Below are 20,832 nucleotides of genomic sequence, written 5' to 3' on the forward strand. Positions count from 1 at the left end.
TCTCTCTCTCTCTCTCTCTCTCTCTCTCTCTCTCTCTCGGTCTCGGGCTTTCATTTTCCTTCCTTCATCCTCTCTTTTTGTGCTGTCATTCTCTCGCCCTATCTTTTGTCTTTGTCTTTCTCTGTCTCACTCTCTCTCTTTTTCTCTCCTCTCTCTCTCACTCTCTTGTACTCCCTTCATCTTTCTCAGGGTATCAGGGCAGTATGTGTGAACAGAGGGTGGACCCATGTGCCTCCAGCCCCTGCCACAACAACGGGAGCTGCTTCCCCCAGGGTCCCGGCCTGGACTTTGGCTGCAGCTGTGCTGCCGGCTTCACCGGCCCAACCTGTGCCCAGCTGGTGGACTTCTGTGCCCTCAACCCCTGTGCCCATGGGATCTGCCGCAGTGTGGGCACCAGCTACAGATGTCTGTGTGTCCCAGGTGAGCCATTAAATAACAGTGCCTGTTTAAATGGGGGTTATTCTCTATCTGATCAACCTTCAATTATCCACACCGTAGATAAGCTCTAAGACTATCTAACAGGTTGATTCTCCCACAATAAATCAGATATCACAGTAAACCTAACACATATAATATACAGTGCATTCAGACCCCTTCACTTTTTTTCACATTTTGTTTATATTACAGCCTTATTCCCCCCAAAAATGTTTTCTATCAATCTACACACAATACCCCATAATGACAAAGCAAAAACAGGTTTTTATTATTTATAATTGTTTTTGTTTTTTTAACAGACATCTTACATTTTAAATCTCACATGTTGAAGCACCTTTAGCAGCCTCCAGTCGTCTTTGATGTGACACTACAAGCTTGGCACACCTGTATTTGGTGAGTTTCTCCCATTATTCTCTGCAGATCCTCTCGAGCTCTGTCAGGTTGGATGGGGAGATTTTTCAGGTCTCTTCAGAGATGTTCGATCGGGTTCAAGTCCGGGCTTTGGCTGGGCCACTCAAGGACATTCAGAGACTTGTCCCAAAGCCACTCATGCATTGTCTTGGCTATGTTTTTAGGGTTGTTGTCCTGTTGGAAGGCAAACCTTCGCCCCAATCTTGAGCACTCTGGAGCAGGTTTTCATCAAGGATCTCTCTGTACTTTTCTCTGTTCATCTTTCCCTCGATCCTGACTAGTCTCCCAGTCCCTGCCACTGAAAAACATCCCCACAGCATGATGCTGCCACCACCATAATTCACCGTAGGGATGGTGCCAGGATTCCTCCAGGTGTGATGCTTGGCATTAAGGCCAAAGAGTTCAATCTTTGTTTCAAAAGACCAGAGAATCTTGTTTCTCATGGTCTGAGTGTCCTTTAGGTGTTTTGTTTTGCAAACTCCAAGCAGATGTCTGCCCCTGGGACCCAATAGCTCTCCTCAGGACTGTACCCCTCCTAGTCCACCAGGTATTGTAACCAACCCCCACGATGTCGAGAATCCAGGAGGGACCTAATGGCATAGGTAGGGTTCCACTCGATGTCCAGGGTAGGCAAGGGGGTGTCTCGGGGGACGACATCTGCCAGGGGACCAGGAACCTGGCCTGGTGAGGGAGACATGAAAGGATGGAGAGATCCGGTAGTTGGAGGGGAGTTGTTGACGATAAGTTACCTCATAGACCCTCCGGAGGACCTTGATGTGCCCCACAAACTGGAGACTAAGCTTCCGCCAGGGCACGCGGAGCGGGAGATTCCTAGTGGAGAGCCAGAAGCGATCACCAGGATGGAACTTCCGCCTCACTGCAGTGGCGGTCCGTCTGATCCTTCTGATGGCAAAACCACTCGTCCACTGCAGGGGCCTCGGTCTGGCTCGGAGTCCATGAAGGCATGGCCGGATGGTATCCCAGGACACACTGGAAGTGAATCAGCCCGGTGGAGGAGTGCCGAGGCGTGCTCCTCCCAGGGAAGGAACCGGAACTACTCCCCCTGTCAGTCCTGGCAGTAACTCATTAGGAACCTCCCCAGCTCCTGGTTGATCCTCTCCACCTGCCCATTGGACTGAGGCCGGTACGCGGATGTCAGGCTGACCGTGCCCCCAGCTTCTCCATAAAGGCTTTCCATACCCGCAATGTGAATTGGGGACCAAGGTTGGAAACGATGTCCTCCGGAAGACCGTAGTGCCGAAAGACCTGCTGGAATAGTGTCTCCGTGACCTGGGGAGTGCTAGGCAGACCAGAGAGAGGCATAAAACGTAAGGATTTAGAGAATCTGTCAACAACCATAATAAGTGGTAAAACCATCAGAAAGGTGGAGATCAGTTCCGAAGTCTACGGACAGAGAGTGGTAGGTAGACCAGAGAGAGGGATAAAATGGCAGGATTTAGAGAATCTGTCAAAAACAACCATAATAGTGGTAAAACCTTCAGAAAGGGGGAGATCAGTCACGAAGTCTATGGAGAGATGTGACCAAGGCCGCTGAGACAAGGGGAATTAGTTTCCCTGCTGGAGCGTCCCGGGGAGATTTGGATTGGCCACATACAGAGCAAGAGTTGACATATTGGGCGACATCCTGCGCCAATACTTGTCGGAAAGGAATTGGATGGTGCGGATGATACCTGGGTGTCCAGTGGCAAGGGATGTGTGCCCAGGTCAACAGCCGATTCTCTTACCCCCGTGGGGACGTAGATGTGTTCTGGAGGGAAGGTAGCCAGAGCGGGTTCCCTCTCCAGAGCCTGGCGGATGTCCACATCTACGTCCTAAAACACGGGGCTAACTATACGGGAGAACAGATTGATGGGCTGGAGGGCACTCACAGGACCCTCCACCGACGTGGAACCACAGGGTACGGGATTGCATGTCCCCTGGCATCCTGGTTCCCAGGCAGTGATTCTTTATTTGTTGTTGAATTTTTTACCCCTTTTTCTCCCCAATTTCATGGTATCCAATTGTTAGTAGTTACTATCTTGTCTCATCGCTACAACTCCCGTACGGGCTCGGGAGAGACGAAGGTTGAAAGTCTTGTGTCCTCCGATACACAACCCAACCAAGCCGCACTGCTTCTTAACACAATGCGCATCCAACCCTTAAGCCAGCCGCACCAATGTGTCGGAGGAAACACCATGCACCTCAACCTTGGTTAGTGTGCACTGCGCCTGGCACACCACAGGAGTCGCTGGTGTGTGATGAGACAAGGATATCCGGCCAAACTCTCCCTAACCCGGACGACGCTAGGCCAATTGTGCGTCGCCCCACAGACCTCCCGGTCGCGACCGGTTACGACAGACCCTGGGGGCGAACCCAGAGTCTCTGGTGGCACAGCTGGCACTGCAGTACAGCGCCCTTAACCACTGCCCCACCTGGGAGGCCCCAGGTAGTGATTCTTATCCTCGACCAGGATATGGTGGGGTTATGACGTTGGAGTCATGGGAGGCCGAGGATGACTTTGTGTACGGATGGGGTGATGATGAGGAAGGCTTTCCTGGCACATGGGTCCCACGGTGAGAGTGAGTGGTGCTGTGATGTGCGTAATTGTGTCCCAATGGTCACATATCCAGGGCTTGAACCGGAAAAGGAGATGAGAGCAGGTACAAAGTTATGGTCCGGGAGGAGGCAAGGGCCTGGTTGATGAAGTTCCCTGCGGCACCAGAGTCCACTAGAGCTGTAGAGACAACACTTGAGGGACAGCCAGTCAGTGAAATGGGAACCAGAAAGGGTTTGGCGGAAAATTATGATGATGAAATACTCATGCCGACCCTGGGAGATGGAAGATCACGGGGCCGCCCCTCTGCTCTAGTGGACCCCGGGTTCGGATGCACTGGACAACACTGAAGCTGGTGCCCATCCTGGCATGCAATAGGGACAGAGCCCCAGGTGTCTCCGGCGACGCCTCTCTGCCATGGAGAGGTGTATGGCCCCTACCTCCATGGGTTCAGGCTCTGCCTCAGGACAGCCAAAGGAGGGAGGCGAATGCGAGGTGGGCACCGGCGCTCCCAAAGATTGCCACCCTGACAAGCCAACTCCGTCTGGACCTCTTCACGCAGTCCTCTCCAGAATAGAGTGTGGAGCACCGGCTCATTCCATCCACTGGAGGCTGCCACAGTCTGAAAGGTGAAGGTGTACTCCGCAGCGATCTGGGCACCCTCTCTGCCCTCTGGAGGATGGTTGAAGACCGCTCTGAACAGAGCCATGAACCTCTCATCGGAACCCAGCTCCTCCTCTCCTCTCTCCCAGATGGCTGTAGCCCACTCCAACGCCCACCCTGCAACCTTGGATCTCTCGGTCGTGGTTGCTCCCATCTGATAGGTGAAATAGAGGAAGCACTGGAGTAAGAAGCCACGGCATTTCGACGGAGTACCGCCGATACTTCTCCGGAAGGGACAGTAGGGCATCACTGACCTGGGAGGACTGAGCTCAGTAGGCTGGGGGACTGGCTCACTGTGACCACCCGCGGTAGGAGGCCTTCTGATAGGGGGTATTGAGAGCCTCACTGGGTGTGCCGAGGTGGTAGATAACGCGTAGGTCCTCCTCCATGAAAAATACCCAGTTGCGTCAGCTGGTTTGTGGTGTTGGTGGAGTAGATTACCCTGTTCCTTGACCGTCTGGAAGATGGTTTTATCCTCTGCTGCTTCCATGTTGCGAGGTAGTATTCTGTAACTAAATACGCCAGGAGTCAGGAAGCAGGTGCAGAAGGTGAGTTTAATAATGAAACAATGCTGATGAACAGAAAATGAGAAGCGTACAGAACGTGAGAGAAAACAATACTATCTAGTGACTGCTGTCTACTGAGGGCTAAATAAATGGGGAGTAATCAAGGAGATAATGATGACCAGGTGTGAGTAATGATTGTTGCCAGGGCCGGTGGTTAGTAGACCAGCGACATCGAGGGCTGGAGAGAAGGAGCGGGAGTAGGCGTGACAAATCCATTTTAGAATACGGCTGTAAAGTAACAAAATGTGTAAAAAGTGAAGGGGTCTGAATACTTTCCGAATGCATTGTGCAACATCATAAGTTAGCATTGTTACTACTCATCATTCCACAACCCATTCCCCACCCCAGTGATATCATTGATTACGACACACACTGGGTAACGCATGACTGACGTGTCATTACAGGCTCATTGATCATGCCACTGGTTTTTATGGCTCCATGCTCAGATTAATGGTGTGGAATGATGACAAATCATTATCCCTTATTCAGCGTTGTAACCAAACCTGGGTTCAAATTGTATTTGAAATAATTTAAATTACTTTAGCTGGGCTTGATTGAGCTTGCTTGGTTCAAGGGAACCAATAGGATAGTTGCAAAATTGCAAACCCTGCCCATTTGGCAGGCTAAAACAAATGGTAGTAATATTGGAAAGATTTAAAAACAGTACCTGAACCCTGGTCTGGGTGTGACTGCAGGGCCCTATCAGTAGAACCATCAACATAGTCTGTCCTAGAGCTCCCTTTATATATCTTTCCGTCTTTCAGTTTTCATTTGATTTAATTTGCAATCTTAGTGAGATACACTCTAAATGAGTAATGGCCGGTTTTTAATTTTTCACCATTTTAGATCACTTCACTTAAAATGGTTCTTTTGGGGATCACACTGTCCACTCTATTGTCCTCCTGACAGTATATTCACATATAATAGAATATCTGTTTTCACCTTTCACTCTAACATATTCTCTGTTATTCTCCATTGCTCATCATCTCTTTCTCTCTTTGGCTTTCTGTCCCGCTCTCTTTGTCTCTCTTTCCTCACCTCATTTCCCTCTCCCCCTCCTCTGTCATCTGGTTGCCATGGCGATACATTTTTATTAGGATCTCTTTTTATTAGGTGAAGAAACAGTTGCGTTCCACTTCCTTCCAGACCATTGTCTGTCTGCAACCGTTGTCTGACTACACAAGTTGGGCAGATGATGTCGTCCAATCACACATTTCCATTCTTACAGCCACCATCTAATGGGAATGATGTGATTGGTGATTTGCAATCAGCATTCCAGCATTTCAGACACTTAACTCTCCACACCCAGACTCCACACACACACATAGACATGCGTATGTTCATGCACACACACACATGCACGAAGGCACACACACAAGCAACCAAAACACAGACACACACAAACACACACAAACACAGACAGACAGACAGACACACATCAGACTCGCTTATGGAAATAATTGACCTTTTCTCCTGTTCATCAATATGCCAGCTGGTGTCTGTGTCCTCTACAAGGAGAGGAGGCTGTGAAGGAGCTCATATATACTCTAGTAGTGGATCCCAGGCTCCCTGTATCCATATCAGACAGAGGAGAGTCAGACTAGCCAGAGGAAATCGGTCTGGGAGTCTGGGAAAGGCACTTGACATTTCACTGGCTTTTTATGAGAACCTCTGGGAATTATCAAGGCTTACTTTGTATGTAAATGTTTCCTCACATTGTAAACGACAAACACATGCACACACAAGCAGACAGCCAGACACACACACACAGCCCGACACACACTCACACACACATTACACATACAGACATGTCTATACTCAGTACGGTAGCTTCTGCTTGTAAGCTCTAAAGAAAGAACACAATGTCCTATGTGAACTCTGAGATTCTGTCAATCACTGTGTTCTGATCTTGGGCTCATACTGCTTCTCTTTTATGGGGAAAAACAACAAGACCCACTGTTCTCAGTCCCAGTGCAAACCTGCCACCCAGTGGCAACTGGAGTGTACTGCATTTAATAGACCACCAACAGTCACGGCTGAATCATGCCTGTATCGACGAAACCATAGAATTACATCCAGAGTTGATTTAATAGGATGTCTGTGGATGTAACATCCACAAGCTTTTGCCATAGTCATGTAGGGAAACAAATGCATTGACTCGTTCCGTCTAAGTGATAATCTCTATATAGAAATAAAGGCACATTGAACAACTTTTATCTCACCCTTTAAAAACATATCTTAAAAAATATGATGTGCTGAGGAGTGTGATCACTGTGATCGTCTTGGTAGTGATATCTAAACTTAATCATTACTTGAACCGTCATCTAATATTATGATCAAAGACAGTGTGTGTTTGTGTGTCTCCCTCTCTCCCAGGGTACCATGGTCTGTACTGTGAGGAGGAATACAACGAGTGTTTGTCAGCCCCCTGCCAGAACTACGCTACCTGCAGAGACCTCATCAACGCTTACGAATGTGTCTGCACTCCCCAGTATGAAGGTAGGGGTGTGTGTGTATGTGTGACTGACAACTCAACGGGACAGTTTTAAGTATGTTATCCTGGGGTGGGCTTGTGTGATGATGCTGATACTGCAATATGTATGCTAATTCAATGAGTTTCTACAACCTGTATTACAAATGTATTCATATAAGGGATTGTATGTTGTCTACAGTATGTGTTTTTGTTACGAGTTAGAGTGCCGAGTTGGTGTAAACTGTTATATGTAGAGCAAACCTGGATTCAAATACTATTTGTAATCATGTCAGATACTTATGCTGTGCTTGATTGAGCTTGTCTGTTGCAATGGAACCAATAGAAAAGTCCCAAATGTACAAACACAGCCCCCCTGGCACTCCAGACAGACTAAAGCTAACGCTTAAAGTGTTTGAAATATTTTTAATGGTATTTGAACCCAGGTCTATAGAGAGTACTGTGAGTGCGTCATAATGGGTCATATGTGTGTGTACCTGTGCAGGCAGACACTGTGAGATCTACAGGGATCCTTGTCTGAAGGCTCACTGTCAGAACGGAGGACGCTGTGATAGTGTGGGCCTGAACGCCACCTGTGTCTGCCCAACTGGTTACCTGGGTGAGGATTTCAACTCTGCACTGTATGTGTGTGTGTATGTGTGTGTGTGTGTGTGTGTGTGTGTGTATACACATCTGTCACCCAGTCTATCATAATGGGCCTTGGTGACACAGGTGGGAGTAGGCTGTTCTGACTAGGGAGCAAACCCCCTCTGATCACTTTGAAAATATACCTGTACCTGCTGTTCCAGTTAAACATAACCCTCCCCCCACGCTATCGGTTCTCTCAGGGGAGGACTGTGAGGTTGATGTCAACGAGTGTGAGAGCAACCCCTGTCATCACGGTGGAACCTGCATCGACCAATCAAATGCCTACACCTGCCACTGCCCCCCAGGCTGGATAGGGGCCAGCTGTGAGATACGTAAGTACATTACCCAGAATCCCCTGTTTGAATGAGGTAATTATGATATATGATTGCATGTATATGCCTTTCTTAGGTTATTCATAACAATCTGTCTGTCTCTCTCTCAGACTTGCAGTGGAAGACGGCCCACCCTGAGGACACCCTGACCAACATGCCACGTCACTCCCTCTACATCATCATCGGTGCCCTGTGCGTGGCCTTCGTCCTCATGCTCATCATCCTCATCGTGGGCATCTGCCGCATCAGCCGCATCGAGTACCAGGGCTCATCTCGCCATGCCTACCAGGAGTTCTACAACTGCCGCAGCATCGACAGCGAGTTCAGCAACGCCATCGCCTCCATCCGCCACGCCAGGTGAGACGGCACAATGTTCGCTCACTCTAAGAATACAAGTTCCCCAACATAGTTAACATTTAATGTATTCATTTGATTCAGCCATTACAAACACCTCCTGTTATAGATTTACTGGAGATAAAGGCCCATTCAAGTTTCAAGTTTTTAATGTCAGTGAAATGCCATTCTTGCAAACTCTAAACCCAAGAATACAATAATCAATAACAATGTAATACTAGAACAAACACGAGATAAAGGCCAGTTCCGGTAGATTTGTGGGGAAATGTGTAATACCTCTCTTACAACGCCATATTCCTATTACTCTGTTTGTAACATGCAACATCTCCTTTCTAACATTACACTCCCCTGCCACCTGTATGTCATTCTCAACCTAGCAACTCTACACTTGAAACATTAGGAACTTCCTTGCGTGTAGCTAGCTGTCCTACCTGAAGTGATGTTCCATGTATGTGTTTTCGTCCCCTCTCTCAGATTTGGGAAGAAGTCCCGGCCAGCCATGTACGACGCCGCACCCATCACCTACGAGGACTACAGCCCTGACGACAAGCCCCTGGTCACTTTGATCAAAACAAAAGATTTGTAGAAAACACAGAGGCAGCACACCCACCCACACACAGTATCACACATCACCTGTTCACACACACAACTGACTGGACATGTTCGGATGTGCACCAATACACACAAATTCAGTCAATGTAAACCATTTAGTATTTCTTTACATAAACATTGGAAAAATAAATGTGGACGAAACAATAGTCCTGCGGGAAGAAAAATACAAATCTATTTTACAGTTGGAATATCCATAAAGCTACTGTAGCATAAGATCACACCTTGCATTATGCTACTTCTCTCCAGTAGAATGTGACTACATTACCCAGGATGCCATTGGGTCCTAAAGGGGGCGGTTCCTGACATCCCCCACCAACCCATGAGCTCTGTTTAAAGTGTAGAATCAGCAGAGGCTGCTGATAGGAGTTCTTACAGGTGTGGTAGAAATAGGTGCACTTGTCATAGTGCAGTACGATATATATATATATATATATATATATATATATATATATATATATATATATATATATATATATATATATATATATCTTTCTGTATAAAAAATCTGCAGTAGGTTGCCTTACTTGATGCATGGGTAGATTTGATGGTTTCTGCATAATTTTGAAACCCTCCGTACATTGTGATTGATTTACTGTATCTTTACCAGGTTTGTGCCAAAATCGTCTCCTTCTTCAGGCAACAACGTGTGGTAGAAGTAGAACAGACGTAAAAACCACTATGGGGGAAGCTTTAAAACAGTGTTTAAAAAAAACAAACATTGGTTGTCATGTTATTTACAAGTTCTGTACAAGTAAAGAAGGATAAATAATTGTATTCACAGTGTTGTATGGTTTCCCTATATGAGGACAGTGTTTTTCGCAGGAGTGGTCGGAGTAGCCAATGGGCGGGTCTTGTGTGGATGACTGACAGGTGGGGAGGGCAGGTCTTGTGTGGATGATTGACAGGTGGGGGTCAGCTGGTGAGTGCTCAAGTAACATGTGCTTCTGTGTCCCAGGTATAGGTGTCTCTCTCTGTCTGTGTGTGGTTGTGTTGTTCCACTCAGGGTCAACCCCTGGGTGCATTGGTTTTGGGGCGCCGGATGGGCGGAACATTTTAGACCATTCCATTGGTTCTTTAGCGTAATCTCTGCCCACCCAGAGCACCGAGTGAGCTCTCCACTTCACTGATGTTTAGCCAAATAGGATCATTGTCCTTTTAAAAAAGAGAAGAACCACATGATTATTATCTATGTTCAATGATGTAACAATAAAGGTTGAAGTGAACACAAACCCAGCTGGTGTCTCGTGTGAGTTCCGTGGTGTTTGTTCCTATCATGACACCAGAGGTCTATTTATGTCTAGGAAAACATTTGACTCACAGGGTTCTGTTGACTCAATGGAAATGTACTATGACAAGACTTGGTCACTGTAATACACGTATTTAAACATGCATTTAATATGTAAAACCTCAGCTCACTGACGCACTCATCCCGTCACGCCGGCTCGAGCATTGGGCAGCAACAAAGGATCGCCACTTCCTGCGGTCTGTGGCCATCTTCCCCCGCGGTGCTCCAGCTCTACTGGTGTCTACTGTTCATTGTTCTCCATGTTGTCTTGGGCCTCCCTTTCTTCTGTGTCTCTTCTGGAGTCCAATGGACAGCTAACCTTGGAATGGAATTTGCATATCTTCTTAGAACATGTCCAGTCCAGCTCCAGCAGCATCTCTTGAGTTTTGTGACCAAAATCTTAGCAATTAGATCTGCCCTTGAACTGGGAAAATAATACTGAAGTCGCAAAAAGATGATTTATCACGACATGACAACTGGATTTGGATAACCTCCAAAGCACAAGACTAAGTACTATTTTTGGACAAAGTACAAGACTAAGTACTATTTTTGGACAAAGCACAAGACTAAGTACTCTTTTTGGACAAAGCACAAGGCTAAGTACTCTTTTTGGACAAAGCACAAGACTAAGTACTCTTTTTGGACAAAGCACAAGACTAAGTACTCTTTTTGTACAAAGCACAAGACTAAGTACTCTTTTTGGACAAAGCACAAGACTAAGTACTCTTTTTGGACAAAGCACAAGGCTAAGTACTGTTTTTGGACAAAGCACAAGACTAAGTACTCTTTTTGTACAAAGCACAAGACTAAGTACTCTTTTTGGACAAAGCACAAGACTAAGCACTATTTTTGGACAAAGCACAAGACTAAGCACTATTTTTGAACAAAGCACAAGACTAAGCACTATTTTTGAACAAAGCACAAGGCTAAGTGAAATACTAAGACCTCGCCTCACTTAGACTAGTGCTTTGAAAACCAACTCAAAATGATATCATATCAATATTGTGCATTTCACAACTCCTGAGAACCTTATCAATCTTATCAACTGAAGAAAAAAACAGGTAAAAACCAGAGGTTTTGTCAGCACTGGCGTTATCTATCAAAAGACACAACGGACACTATATGACCTCAACAACACTGGCCAGACAGTTTTCAGGATTAGCTCAACACCCACTACAATAGGACAATGGGCAACATGTTTCCACTACTAGACACTCTCTCCATGCCTTGTTTCTCCAGACAACATGCCAGCAGTGGGAAATACATATGTTGTTAGCCCTGTGTGGCCTTGGTCACTTCCTGCTTGATCCAGATGTTCCTAGAGTAAACATCTGTAAATACAGGCTAGCTGTGGTGTTGTCTCGACACTCGCCGCACCTAAAAACACACACACGGACACACACACACACAAATGCACCCAGGGCCACACACACACAAATGCACCCAGGGCCACACGCACGCACACACGCACACACACACGCACACACGCACACACGCACACACACACACACACACACACACACACACACACACACACACACACACACACACACACACACACACACACACACACACACACACACACACACACACACACACACACACACACTGAGTGGAGATGAGAGGAACCAGTGGTTATTGATGAGTTTCACCTTACACTGCAGTCTGAGTGGGGGACTTTCGTTGACCTCTACCCCCTTTCCCCTTTCCATGACCTCCAGGGTCATGGGCACTGTTTGGCCTCCGTAGGGATCCATTGGTGGGCATAGCTCCTATAAACTGAGTCATGGCTAGATCTGATGGAGCCATTTCACTGGAGCCAGAAGGCTGGAATGTAGAAGTGCGCCATCAACCATCAAAACCATGACCGTTTGGGCAAACCATAACAGAACACAGCAATTAGTAAACCAAGCTGTGGAGTAACACTGACCAAAAATGCTTGAAATACTAGCGATATTTTTTATGTGAGCCTTTAATGTGCAGTCAATTGAATTATTTAGCGAAATTCCAGTAGGATAGTTTGTTTCTGTTCTCTGTGTTCTCTGGCTTGCAATAGGGCTCGTCCTTTCGTTACTTGCTGCTGTCGCTACCGCCCCCTGCAGACCAGTCTCGGAACTGCTCGCAGGCGGAGCTTCATCACGCTTCATTGGAATTCACTGTCTGTTTCTCCAGATTGCAGAAGAGGAGAAGCAGGCACCGAGAACGAGCAGATGTGAGCTGGACTACACAGAGAATAACCAGCTTCAGTAGAGACGAAAACCTTTGATTATACTAAAATGTGGCAGCCAGCGACAGAGCGATTGCAGGTATGGATTGATTAGTATTCCAGACCAGCGCATTTTTAGGGATATTAATGTCTGTCTGTCTGTCAGATGTTTAACGGTATGAAAACCCATCGTGCATATTAGCCTGATCTCTGTGTTTTTTTTGTTGCTCAGATGCAAAACAGTCTTCTTCGGATGTGTTGTGTGTTTCAGTCCTATCATTGCAGAAGTGATTGTTTTATTACGCAGGTGGCCGCCTGGGCGATGGTACGCTCTTTTCTCTGAATTCAAACCCTCTCTCGTTCGTGTTGCCTCCTCCCCCGAGTAGCCCCATTACCCAACTAGTTCTAGGCTACGTTGTATCGCGTTCATACACGTTACGCAAGCCTGCTAGGTTACAGTGTAAACTATAGGTTTATCAGACTACTGGAACTCAGCTTTAATTATGGCCTTCCCTTTTTCATCATGATAAACCATTCTGAGAATGTGCTATATTGTGTAACATCTACTTTCTGGACCCCATTTCTGTTAATCTGTTTTTTGTTTGTTTGAGTAATGTTGCAGAGGCCATGGATCACCTTATAGTAGGGATCATCAACTAGATTCAGCCGCTGGCCTTGAGCGGAGGGTCAGGGGGCCAGAACGTAATTACAAAATATTTGTAGACCTCAAATTGACCGATAGAAGCCCAAACAGATAACATATTTGATTAAAACATAATTTCAAAACTGGCTTACATTTGTATAGGATCACATTCGGAAATTATTCAGACTTTCAGACAGTTTTTACGTTACAGCCTTATTCTACAATGGATTTAATAATATGCCATAGTTTGTACTATGGGACTCCCAATCACGGCCGGTTGTGATACAGCCTAGAATCGAAACCAGGGTCTGTAGTGACTCCTCTAGCACTGAGATACAGTGCCTTAGACCGCTGCGCCACTCTGGAGCGACTCGTCAATTTATACACAATACCTCATAATGGCAAAGCGACAACCGTTTATAAAAATTGAATGTACACAAATATATTTTAGCATGTAAATATTGGTGGGGCAAAAAAAAACTAAAAGTGGAATGCATGCCAGCAAAGCCACCACACAACACAACACTAAACAATACATTAATTGCACTTTAACGGTGACAAATGGTGCCTACATAAAGCTAGTCCAACTGCTACACCTGGCTATCAGTGGAATCTTGTCTGGCAGTGAAACAGTTCGTTCAGCCTCATTTACTGCCTTTAAAAAAACATAGCTGATATGGTTGACTTGCTTAAGCAAATGTGGTTTCTAATGACAATTGAGATGTACAAACTATGGCATAAGGGGACAACAAGCGGATAAGAGGCAATCCGTAGTTTTGATTAATACCCGAACCGAGCTAGGATGGACGGACGTTAGTCAATATAACTTTTGAAATGTACAGCGACAGAATTCAGAACATGGGCTGTTCTAACAGTGCTCTCCCTGTACACCAAGTCAGAACCGTAGGATGAATAAAGGGGGCATATAAGCAGACAATGAAAGCTCCTACAATATTTGACGATTACATTTCTCTAAAACAGGTTATAGGCTACAGTAAAACAGTCAGAACAGTAGGCAAAATTAATAGGGGTAAATATACCAAATTATTAGGGTGAGGCACATGGGCTACTAACATTTTACTCCACAACATACACTTAGTATTACTTTCTTAGCTACAGTATACATATCTCCCTGGCATATTACATAATTTATGAAGCTGCATACAATACATTTTTGGACTCACATTGTTGTGCTCGGCTAATCTTGCTTCTACACCTGCATTGCTTGCTGTTTGGGTTTTCAGGCTGGGTTTCTGTACAGCACTTTGTGACATCAGATGACGTAAGAAGGGCTTTATAAATACATTTGATTAACTTGAATAGAAAGGTGGTGCGGCGGTCCTCCGAGTTAACAGTTGTTTTGACTGCGGCACAAATCATGGTTCATTGATAGCACAGCCAATGTTGACATTCTCTCATTTTAAATTTGGAAAAGAGCACCTTAATCCCAGATGTGGGGCCACACAGCCACTGTCAGTGATTCCTTCCAAACCACTCGTTGAATATGCGATTTCCAACTTGTTGTGTAATGTTTATGTCCAATTGCCAATGAGCACCGATACGATTTATCTATAATTTCTCTTCATATGACAAGAATTAAAAAGTATTTTCCAGTAGATTGTCGATTTGATTCACGATGATGACTGCTAGCTAAGATTGTGAAAGTATGATGTTGACATGATCAGTCCAATCAAAGCTACTGTACATATAAAGGGATTTGACGTCATTTTATCTGTGGCCAATGACCTTTAGCCTTCTTGGATGGGCACTTCTATGGCAGCAGCCAAGGGGCTAGAATTTTCAAGGTCTGCTCTTATAAGGTCCCACAGTTGACAGTGCATGTCAGAGCAAAAACCAAGCCAAGTGGGTGAAGGAATTGTCCGTATAGCTCCGAGACAGGATTGTGTCGAGGCACAGATCTGGGGAAGGGTACCAAAATATTTCTGCAGCATTAAGGTCTCCAAGAACATATTGGCCTCCATCATTCTTAAATGGAAGAAGTTTGGAACCACCAAGACTCTTCCTAGAGCTGGCCGCCTGGCCAAACTGAGCAATCAAGGGAGAAGGGCCTTGGTTAGAGAAGTGACCAAGAACCCGATGGTCTCTCTGGCAGAGCACCAGAGTTTCTCTGTGAAGATGGGAGAACCTTTCAGAAGGACAACCATCTCTGCAGCACTCCACCAATCAGGCCTTTATGGTAGAGTGGCCAGACAAAGCCACTCCTCAGTAAAAGGCACATGACAGCTCGCTTGATGTTTGCCAAAAAGGCACCTAAAGGACACTCAGACCATGAGAAACAAGATTCTCTGGTCTGATGAAACCAAGATTCAACTCTTTGGCCTGAATTCAGAGCATTACGGTTGGAGTAAACCTGGCAACAGTCATCACCTTGCCAATAGCATTCCTACGGTGAAGCGTGGTGTTGGTGGCAGCATCATGCTATGGGGATGTTTTTCAGCGGCAGGGACTGGGAGACTAGTCAGGATCGAGGGAAAGATGAACAGAGCAAAGTACAGAGAGATCCTTGATGAAAACCTGCTCCAGAGTGCTCAGGACCTCAGACTGGGATGAAGGTTCACCTTCCAACAGGACAACAACCCTAAGCACAGCCAAGACAATGCAGGAGTGGCTTCGGGACAAGTCTCTGAATGTTCTTGAGTGGCCCAGCCAGAGTTGGACTTGAGGGGTTTCAACAAAGTACTGAGTAAAGGGTCTAAATACTTATGTAAATGTGATATTTCAGTTTTTTTGTATTTCAGTTTCCATTTTAGAATAAGGCTGTAACGTAACAGATTGTGGAAAAAGTGAAGGGGCCTGAATACTTTCTGAATGCGCTGTATTGGTCTATTATGCGTGGGAATACTTTGGAACAGATTTCCCAAATTAAAGTCACTTGGACCTGACTTGCTGGCGTTTTTACCGTCTTATATGTCAAACAATAAAAATAAAAGATTATAAAAAATACAACTTTTTTGGGGGGGGGGTCAGAACTTGGGGGGCCAAATATTATAATATTCAGCCTGCAGGCCGTCAGTTGGGGAACCCTGCCTTTGTAGTAGTCTAGTCCCACAGAGCAAACCGCGGTGTCATTAATTACTGCAATTCAAGTAATTACCACGGATTCTCTGACCTGTTTGGAAGTGGTGAAAAAATGGTTTAATGGCACGTATTTTGATCTTTAGGGGCCGAGCCGTTCACTGAGACTGGCTTCACGTCTCCTCTAATGCTATCCAGATGTTGCGTGGACTACTTTGCCAAATTAACTTGCACAATCCCCCTCACAGTGCTTGCCCTGGCATCAAGAAGATTGAATCTCGTAGTAAACTTGGGTGAATAGTTTTAAGTGATACTATCTACATATTTTACAACTCCACGCCTTGAAATACTACCACTTTAAGAGGTGAATGTTTATCACATTGTAATTGAGTAATTACACCTTACACCAGCCACCAGACCAGAAAGGACCAATTTATTCCCATCACAGGTTCTGATATACATAAGGACCTAATATACATAACCTCCATACTTCTGCACAATTATGTTTGCCTACATTAATGTACAGACTGTTAAAAACATGATTTCATCCTCATAGGGGCCTCTGAAGTGCTAAGCCTCTTAAACCTTTGGTCACAATGCCGGCGTTAATGTGACAAAAGTGCCCATTCAAGCAATTCTCAAAACTATTTTTGGAGGCTCAGGTTGGTTTCTCAGATTGTCTGGCCTTCCCTGATCTGTTCATTGCAGCCTAGAGGTACTAACAGCCTGGCCTTCATGTGTTCTGGTGCTGATCTCCATACTCCATACGCTGGGTTGACTGACGGAGCCTGTCCCAGCCTACTGATCCCCGATTGGTGTGCCTCAGCTCTCCATACCACGGCCCTGTGATCAATCACGTCCCTGGGGGAAAGTGCTGAAATGACGTATGGTTCTGAGGGAGAGCCATTTATCATATGGTAATGGGGCTGTTCCAGCTCGCTGCTTAGCTGCCTGCACACTAATTTCCCATGTCATGTGACTCCCATGGATGGAATACCAGGCGGAATGGCAGTTAACTGTGCCTCTAATGATGCTTAGTTATCGTTTAGTTCTTTATCTGAATGATATGAAGAGACACAGTAAGAAGGACGATTCTGGTAAAAAGGAGGCCTAGTTAGTGACGGCCATTTTTGGTTCTCTCAGCTACTTGCCACTGTACTGTTGCCATGGTGATGCTTGATCGCTTGCTGCTGCACTGATCAGTCACTCTAATCCCTTTGACTATGTTGTTGTCCTTTATTCCTGTTCTGGAACAATCCTGTTCTAGTTGAGTTGCGTCATGTATCCTATACATCCAATAATGTTGTATTTGGCTGTTTTTCTCATCGTTACCATGGTATCCTCCTTTCGTTTCTTCCTTCTCTCTTCTGTTGCCATGGTAACGTCCAGTGTCTTGCTGCATTTTCTCATCTCATGTCAGAGCAGGAAGAAGAGATATGAGCCAATGTTAGAGCAGACACATTTTCAGGCTGGTATTAAGAATCTACTATATGTGTCAGACGGAGAGAGGGATGATGAAAACATTAACAACATGACATCGTGTCTGTGTCTACAAAATGGCCTGCGTGGTACCAACAGCTTAAAATGTTGAGACATATTTGTATCCAATGTTAGACTTTTAATTTGCAACAAAGGATGTATCATGCAGCATGGTCTACTTCCTCTTCTACTCTTCCCCCATCCTCCCATTCCTCACCTAACACGTTTCACAATGTTTGCCGTCCCGGTCTCTACACACACACACACACACACACACACACACACACACACACACACACACACACACACACACACACACACACACACACACACACACACACACACACACACACACACACACACACACACACTTCCCTCACAACCATCTCCCAATTTATATATGTTTCTCTTACTCAGCACCCAGTGCTTTCATAGTTGACATTTTCTACATGGACTACATTCCCATTTCTTTGATATGGGAAACTGGCTGAGCAGACAAAACGTCCTATCCTGACACTGCAGAAATGTGTTCAGCCTCCTGGCCTGTTTGAGGTCACTCATGGTCAGAAGCACCGTTAGGTCTGTCTTCTGGGGCTGCTGTGGTGAAGGCTGGGTTGGTCAGGCCTCTGTTCTGCTAGAAGGAAGAAGTTGTGATTAAAAAAAATAAAAATCCTATCCCCGAGACATGCAAAATGTTCACCATTACAACAATAGGGGAGGTTAGCAGGTTTTTGGGGGGGGGGGGGGTGAAACAGTATTTGCGCGTCTAACTTTCTCACTCATCATTATTCATGATTCATTCTAGATGATCCGTAATCATGGTAGCATCCACATTCATGTAGAAGTGTTTAGAATCATATTCTATTCTTATTTACAATAAAAGTGACTCCAAAATGACAATGCATTATGACTCAAAATGTGTATGTGGGGACGGGTTAACTGGGGTCATTTGCGTCAGAAAGTTGACAATGTTTTTACGGCCAGCTGGAGATACAGCCACCACCAGCTGGGGTCTGCGGTTGGCTTCTGTCAATATCCACCTCCCACAACACCGTCGACCGACCAATCAGAGCAATGACAGCCCACCTCATACAGAACCAAGCCACCAATCAGGGCGCAGGACCTCCCACGGTCCTCTCTGGATTTAGCCCTCTCAGATGCTTGTGAAACGCAGTGGTTCTACTCATAAACTGGTCCCGGATCAGAGGCGGAGGCCGTTAACAGTCCGGCAGGACCAGGGTGATACGGCTGGCTCGTACTATGCTGAGGGAGAGGTAGAGGGGTCCCACTTGTGGTTTGGGAGCCAACCACTGGATGGGTGTGGGTGGCTTCCTGACTACCTGTCCTCCGCTGCTTCGTCTGTGTTTTTAAGACCGCAGATGGAGTAAGAATGTTTGTGTGTGTGTGTGTCGTAGTGAGTTGTGTGTGTGTGTTTGTCAGAGTGAGTTGAGAGGCCAAGGCTGATGTTGGTTTATGTGAGCGTCTAGCCAGCCAGCCAGAGAGAGAGCTGGTCTGATAGCAGTCTGAGTTCAGGTTGAGATGGCCCACTGTCTCACCCTGACGCCAACACACACCAGCCCTGCTCTCAAACATCTGTTAGTCTGCTCCACTCTGCTCTTTCATCTTCAGAGTGTGTGTGTGTGTGTGTGTGTGTCTGTGTGTCTGTCTGTGTGTCTGTGTGTCTGTCTGTGTGTCTGTGTGTCTGTGTCTGTCTGTGTGTGTGTGTGTGTGTGTGTGTGTGTGTGTGTGTGTTTGTGTTTGTATCCAGTAGAACATTGTGGGGTCAGTTCTATTGAATGCTATATGTGGATGTTACAGACTAGTGTTTGCAATGGTGTACTGTATATCAGTCCGTTTATGTGTTTGAATAAGGTGGTATGTATGTATGTTTCTATGACTAGGTTTGGGCGGTATCCAGATTGTCATACCAAATTATCGACCTTGTAACATTCTGGGATTTTCGGTCATACTGGTACTGAACACAAGGGCCACTATATTTAACCCCCACTGAGCCCCTGAGATCTGAAGCTTGGCAATGCTAACAAGTACATGTAAAATGCACAACTGCAGAACATTTAGCACAATTTAAAAACTTAATAGTTATATCTATCTGGCAAAAGTTTAGTTGTGAATTCAATACTGGAATCACCTGGCGCGTGCTGCATAACGGTGAGAGACCCACAAGGCTCCGGTCTCTCGTTGTTGCAAGCAAACACCATGTGACTGGGGAGTAGAAGCTTCATAATGAAACATGATCTGACCGGAGAAATGACCAACACAATATTTATCTCCTAACGTATTGCTACAACACTTTCAATAAGTCCTTTTTGACGGTATTGGAAAAATCGTCCTGTGCCTGTTTCCAAATATCCCGGTGTACGGTATAACGGCCACGCCTATGTATGACCCCTATGTTCTGTGTCTCAGCCGTTTTCAGTGGGTCGTTGTACTGTGGCTTATGCTATGATTGACCTGAGAGCCTGTCCACTCCAACAGGAGGCTCCCTGAGGGCTGGGAGTGTACCATACCATCTATGACCTGCAAACTACACACACACACACACACACACAATCACACGGTCGAAGAGCGCTCACACACACACACACGTACGTGTATACACAGCTTGTGTGCACAGACACGTATCACGGTTGACACGCGCAAATACGCGCACACACTCCAGAGGCAATCTAGGTCTACCTGAACGTTGTTTGGTGTTGGTCAATGTAATCTTGTCATGTAAGGCCTAAAAATGGAACAGTGTGTACATTCTGTAATTTCATGCTTTTACTTTGTGGTGTGTGAGTGCGTTAGTTTGACTTTTTTCAACAACAAGCAGGTTTTTTCCCCCCCTGTATCAGCAGACCGCCCAAGGATTTCAATGGCAGAAAAATCCCTCTACCGTCTCTCCTCTTATCTCTCACAGAGCTATAGAATCCCCCTTCTCTCACTCCAGGATGGTCACTTCCAAACAGTGTAAAATTTCTACTCCCCTCTATTTTCAAATGCTCTCTCACAATCCATAACATTCAGTCAAAAGTTATTTTGGAAAAGTCACGTGCCTCGCTCATGCGTGAAATGTATACCATTTTACAAGTAAAATCTCAGGGCTATTATTGAGAATGTGGCATACCTTTTAAA

The 20,832-nt window shown here is 45.7% G+C and overlaps 2 protein-coding genes across 2 annotated transcripts in view; both read left to right on the plus strand.

Moving 5' to 3' along the window:
- LOC124004663 (delta and Notch-like epidermal growth factor-related receptor) overlaps positions 1 to 10,274 on the plus strand; it is a 78,963-nt gene extending 68,689 nt beyond the window's left edge. The window contains exons 8-13 of the mRNA XM_046313335.1: positions 190 to 420; positions 7,006 to 7,128; positions 7,605 to 7,718; positions 7,948 to 8,079; positions 8,190 to 8,436; positions 8,908 to 10,274. Of these exons, the coding sequence (XP_046169291.1) occupies positions 190 to 420; positions 7,006 to 7,128; positions 7,605 to 7,718; positions 7,948 to 8,079; positions 8,190 to 8,436; positions 8,908 to 9,019 (959 nt within the window). The 3' untranslated portion in view covers positions 9,020 to 10,274. The remainder of the gene's footprint in view (positions 1 to 189; positions 421 to 7,005; positions 7,129 to 7,604; positions 7,719 to 7,947; positions 8,080 to 8,189; positions 8,437 to 8,907) is intronic.
- A 2,218-nt stretch (positions 10,275 to 12,492) lies between these two features.
- LOC124006172 (PTB-containing, cubilin and LRP1-interacting protein-like) overlaps positions 12,493 to 20,832 on the plus strand; it is a 52,717-nt gene continuing 44,377 nt past the window's right edge. The window contains exon 1 of the mRNA XM_046316003.1: positions 12,493 to 12,636. Within this exon, the coding sequence (XP_046171959.1) occupies positions 12,607 to 12,636 (30 nt within the window). The 5' untranslated portion in view covers positions 12,493 to 12,606. The remainder of the gene's footprint in view (positions 12,637 to 20,832) is intronic.

This window comes from Oncorhynchus gorbuscha, linkage group LG19 (assembly GCF_021184085.1).
Source record: "Oncorhynchus gorbuscha isolate QuinsamMale2020 ecotype Even-year linkage group LG19, OgorEven_v1.0, whole genome shotgun sequence".
NCBI lineage: Eukaryota > Metazoa > Chordata > Actinopteri > Salmoniformes > Salmonidae > Oncorhynchus > Oncorhynchus gorbuscha.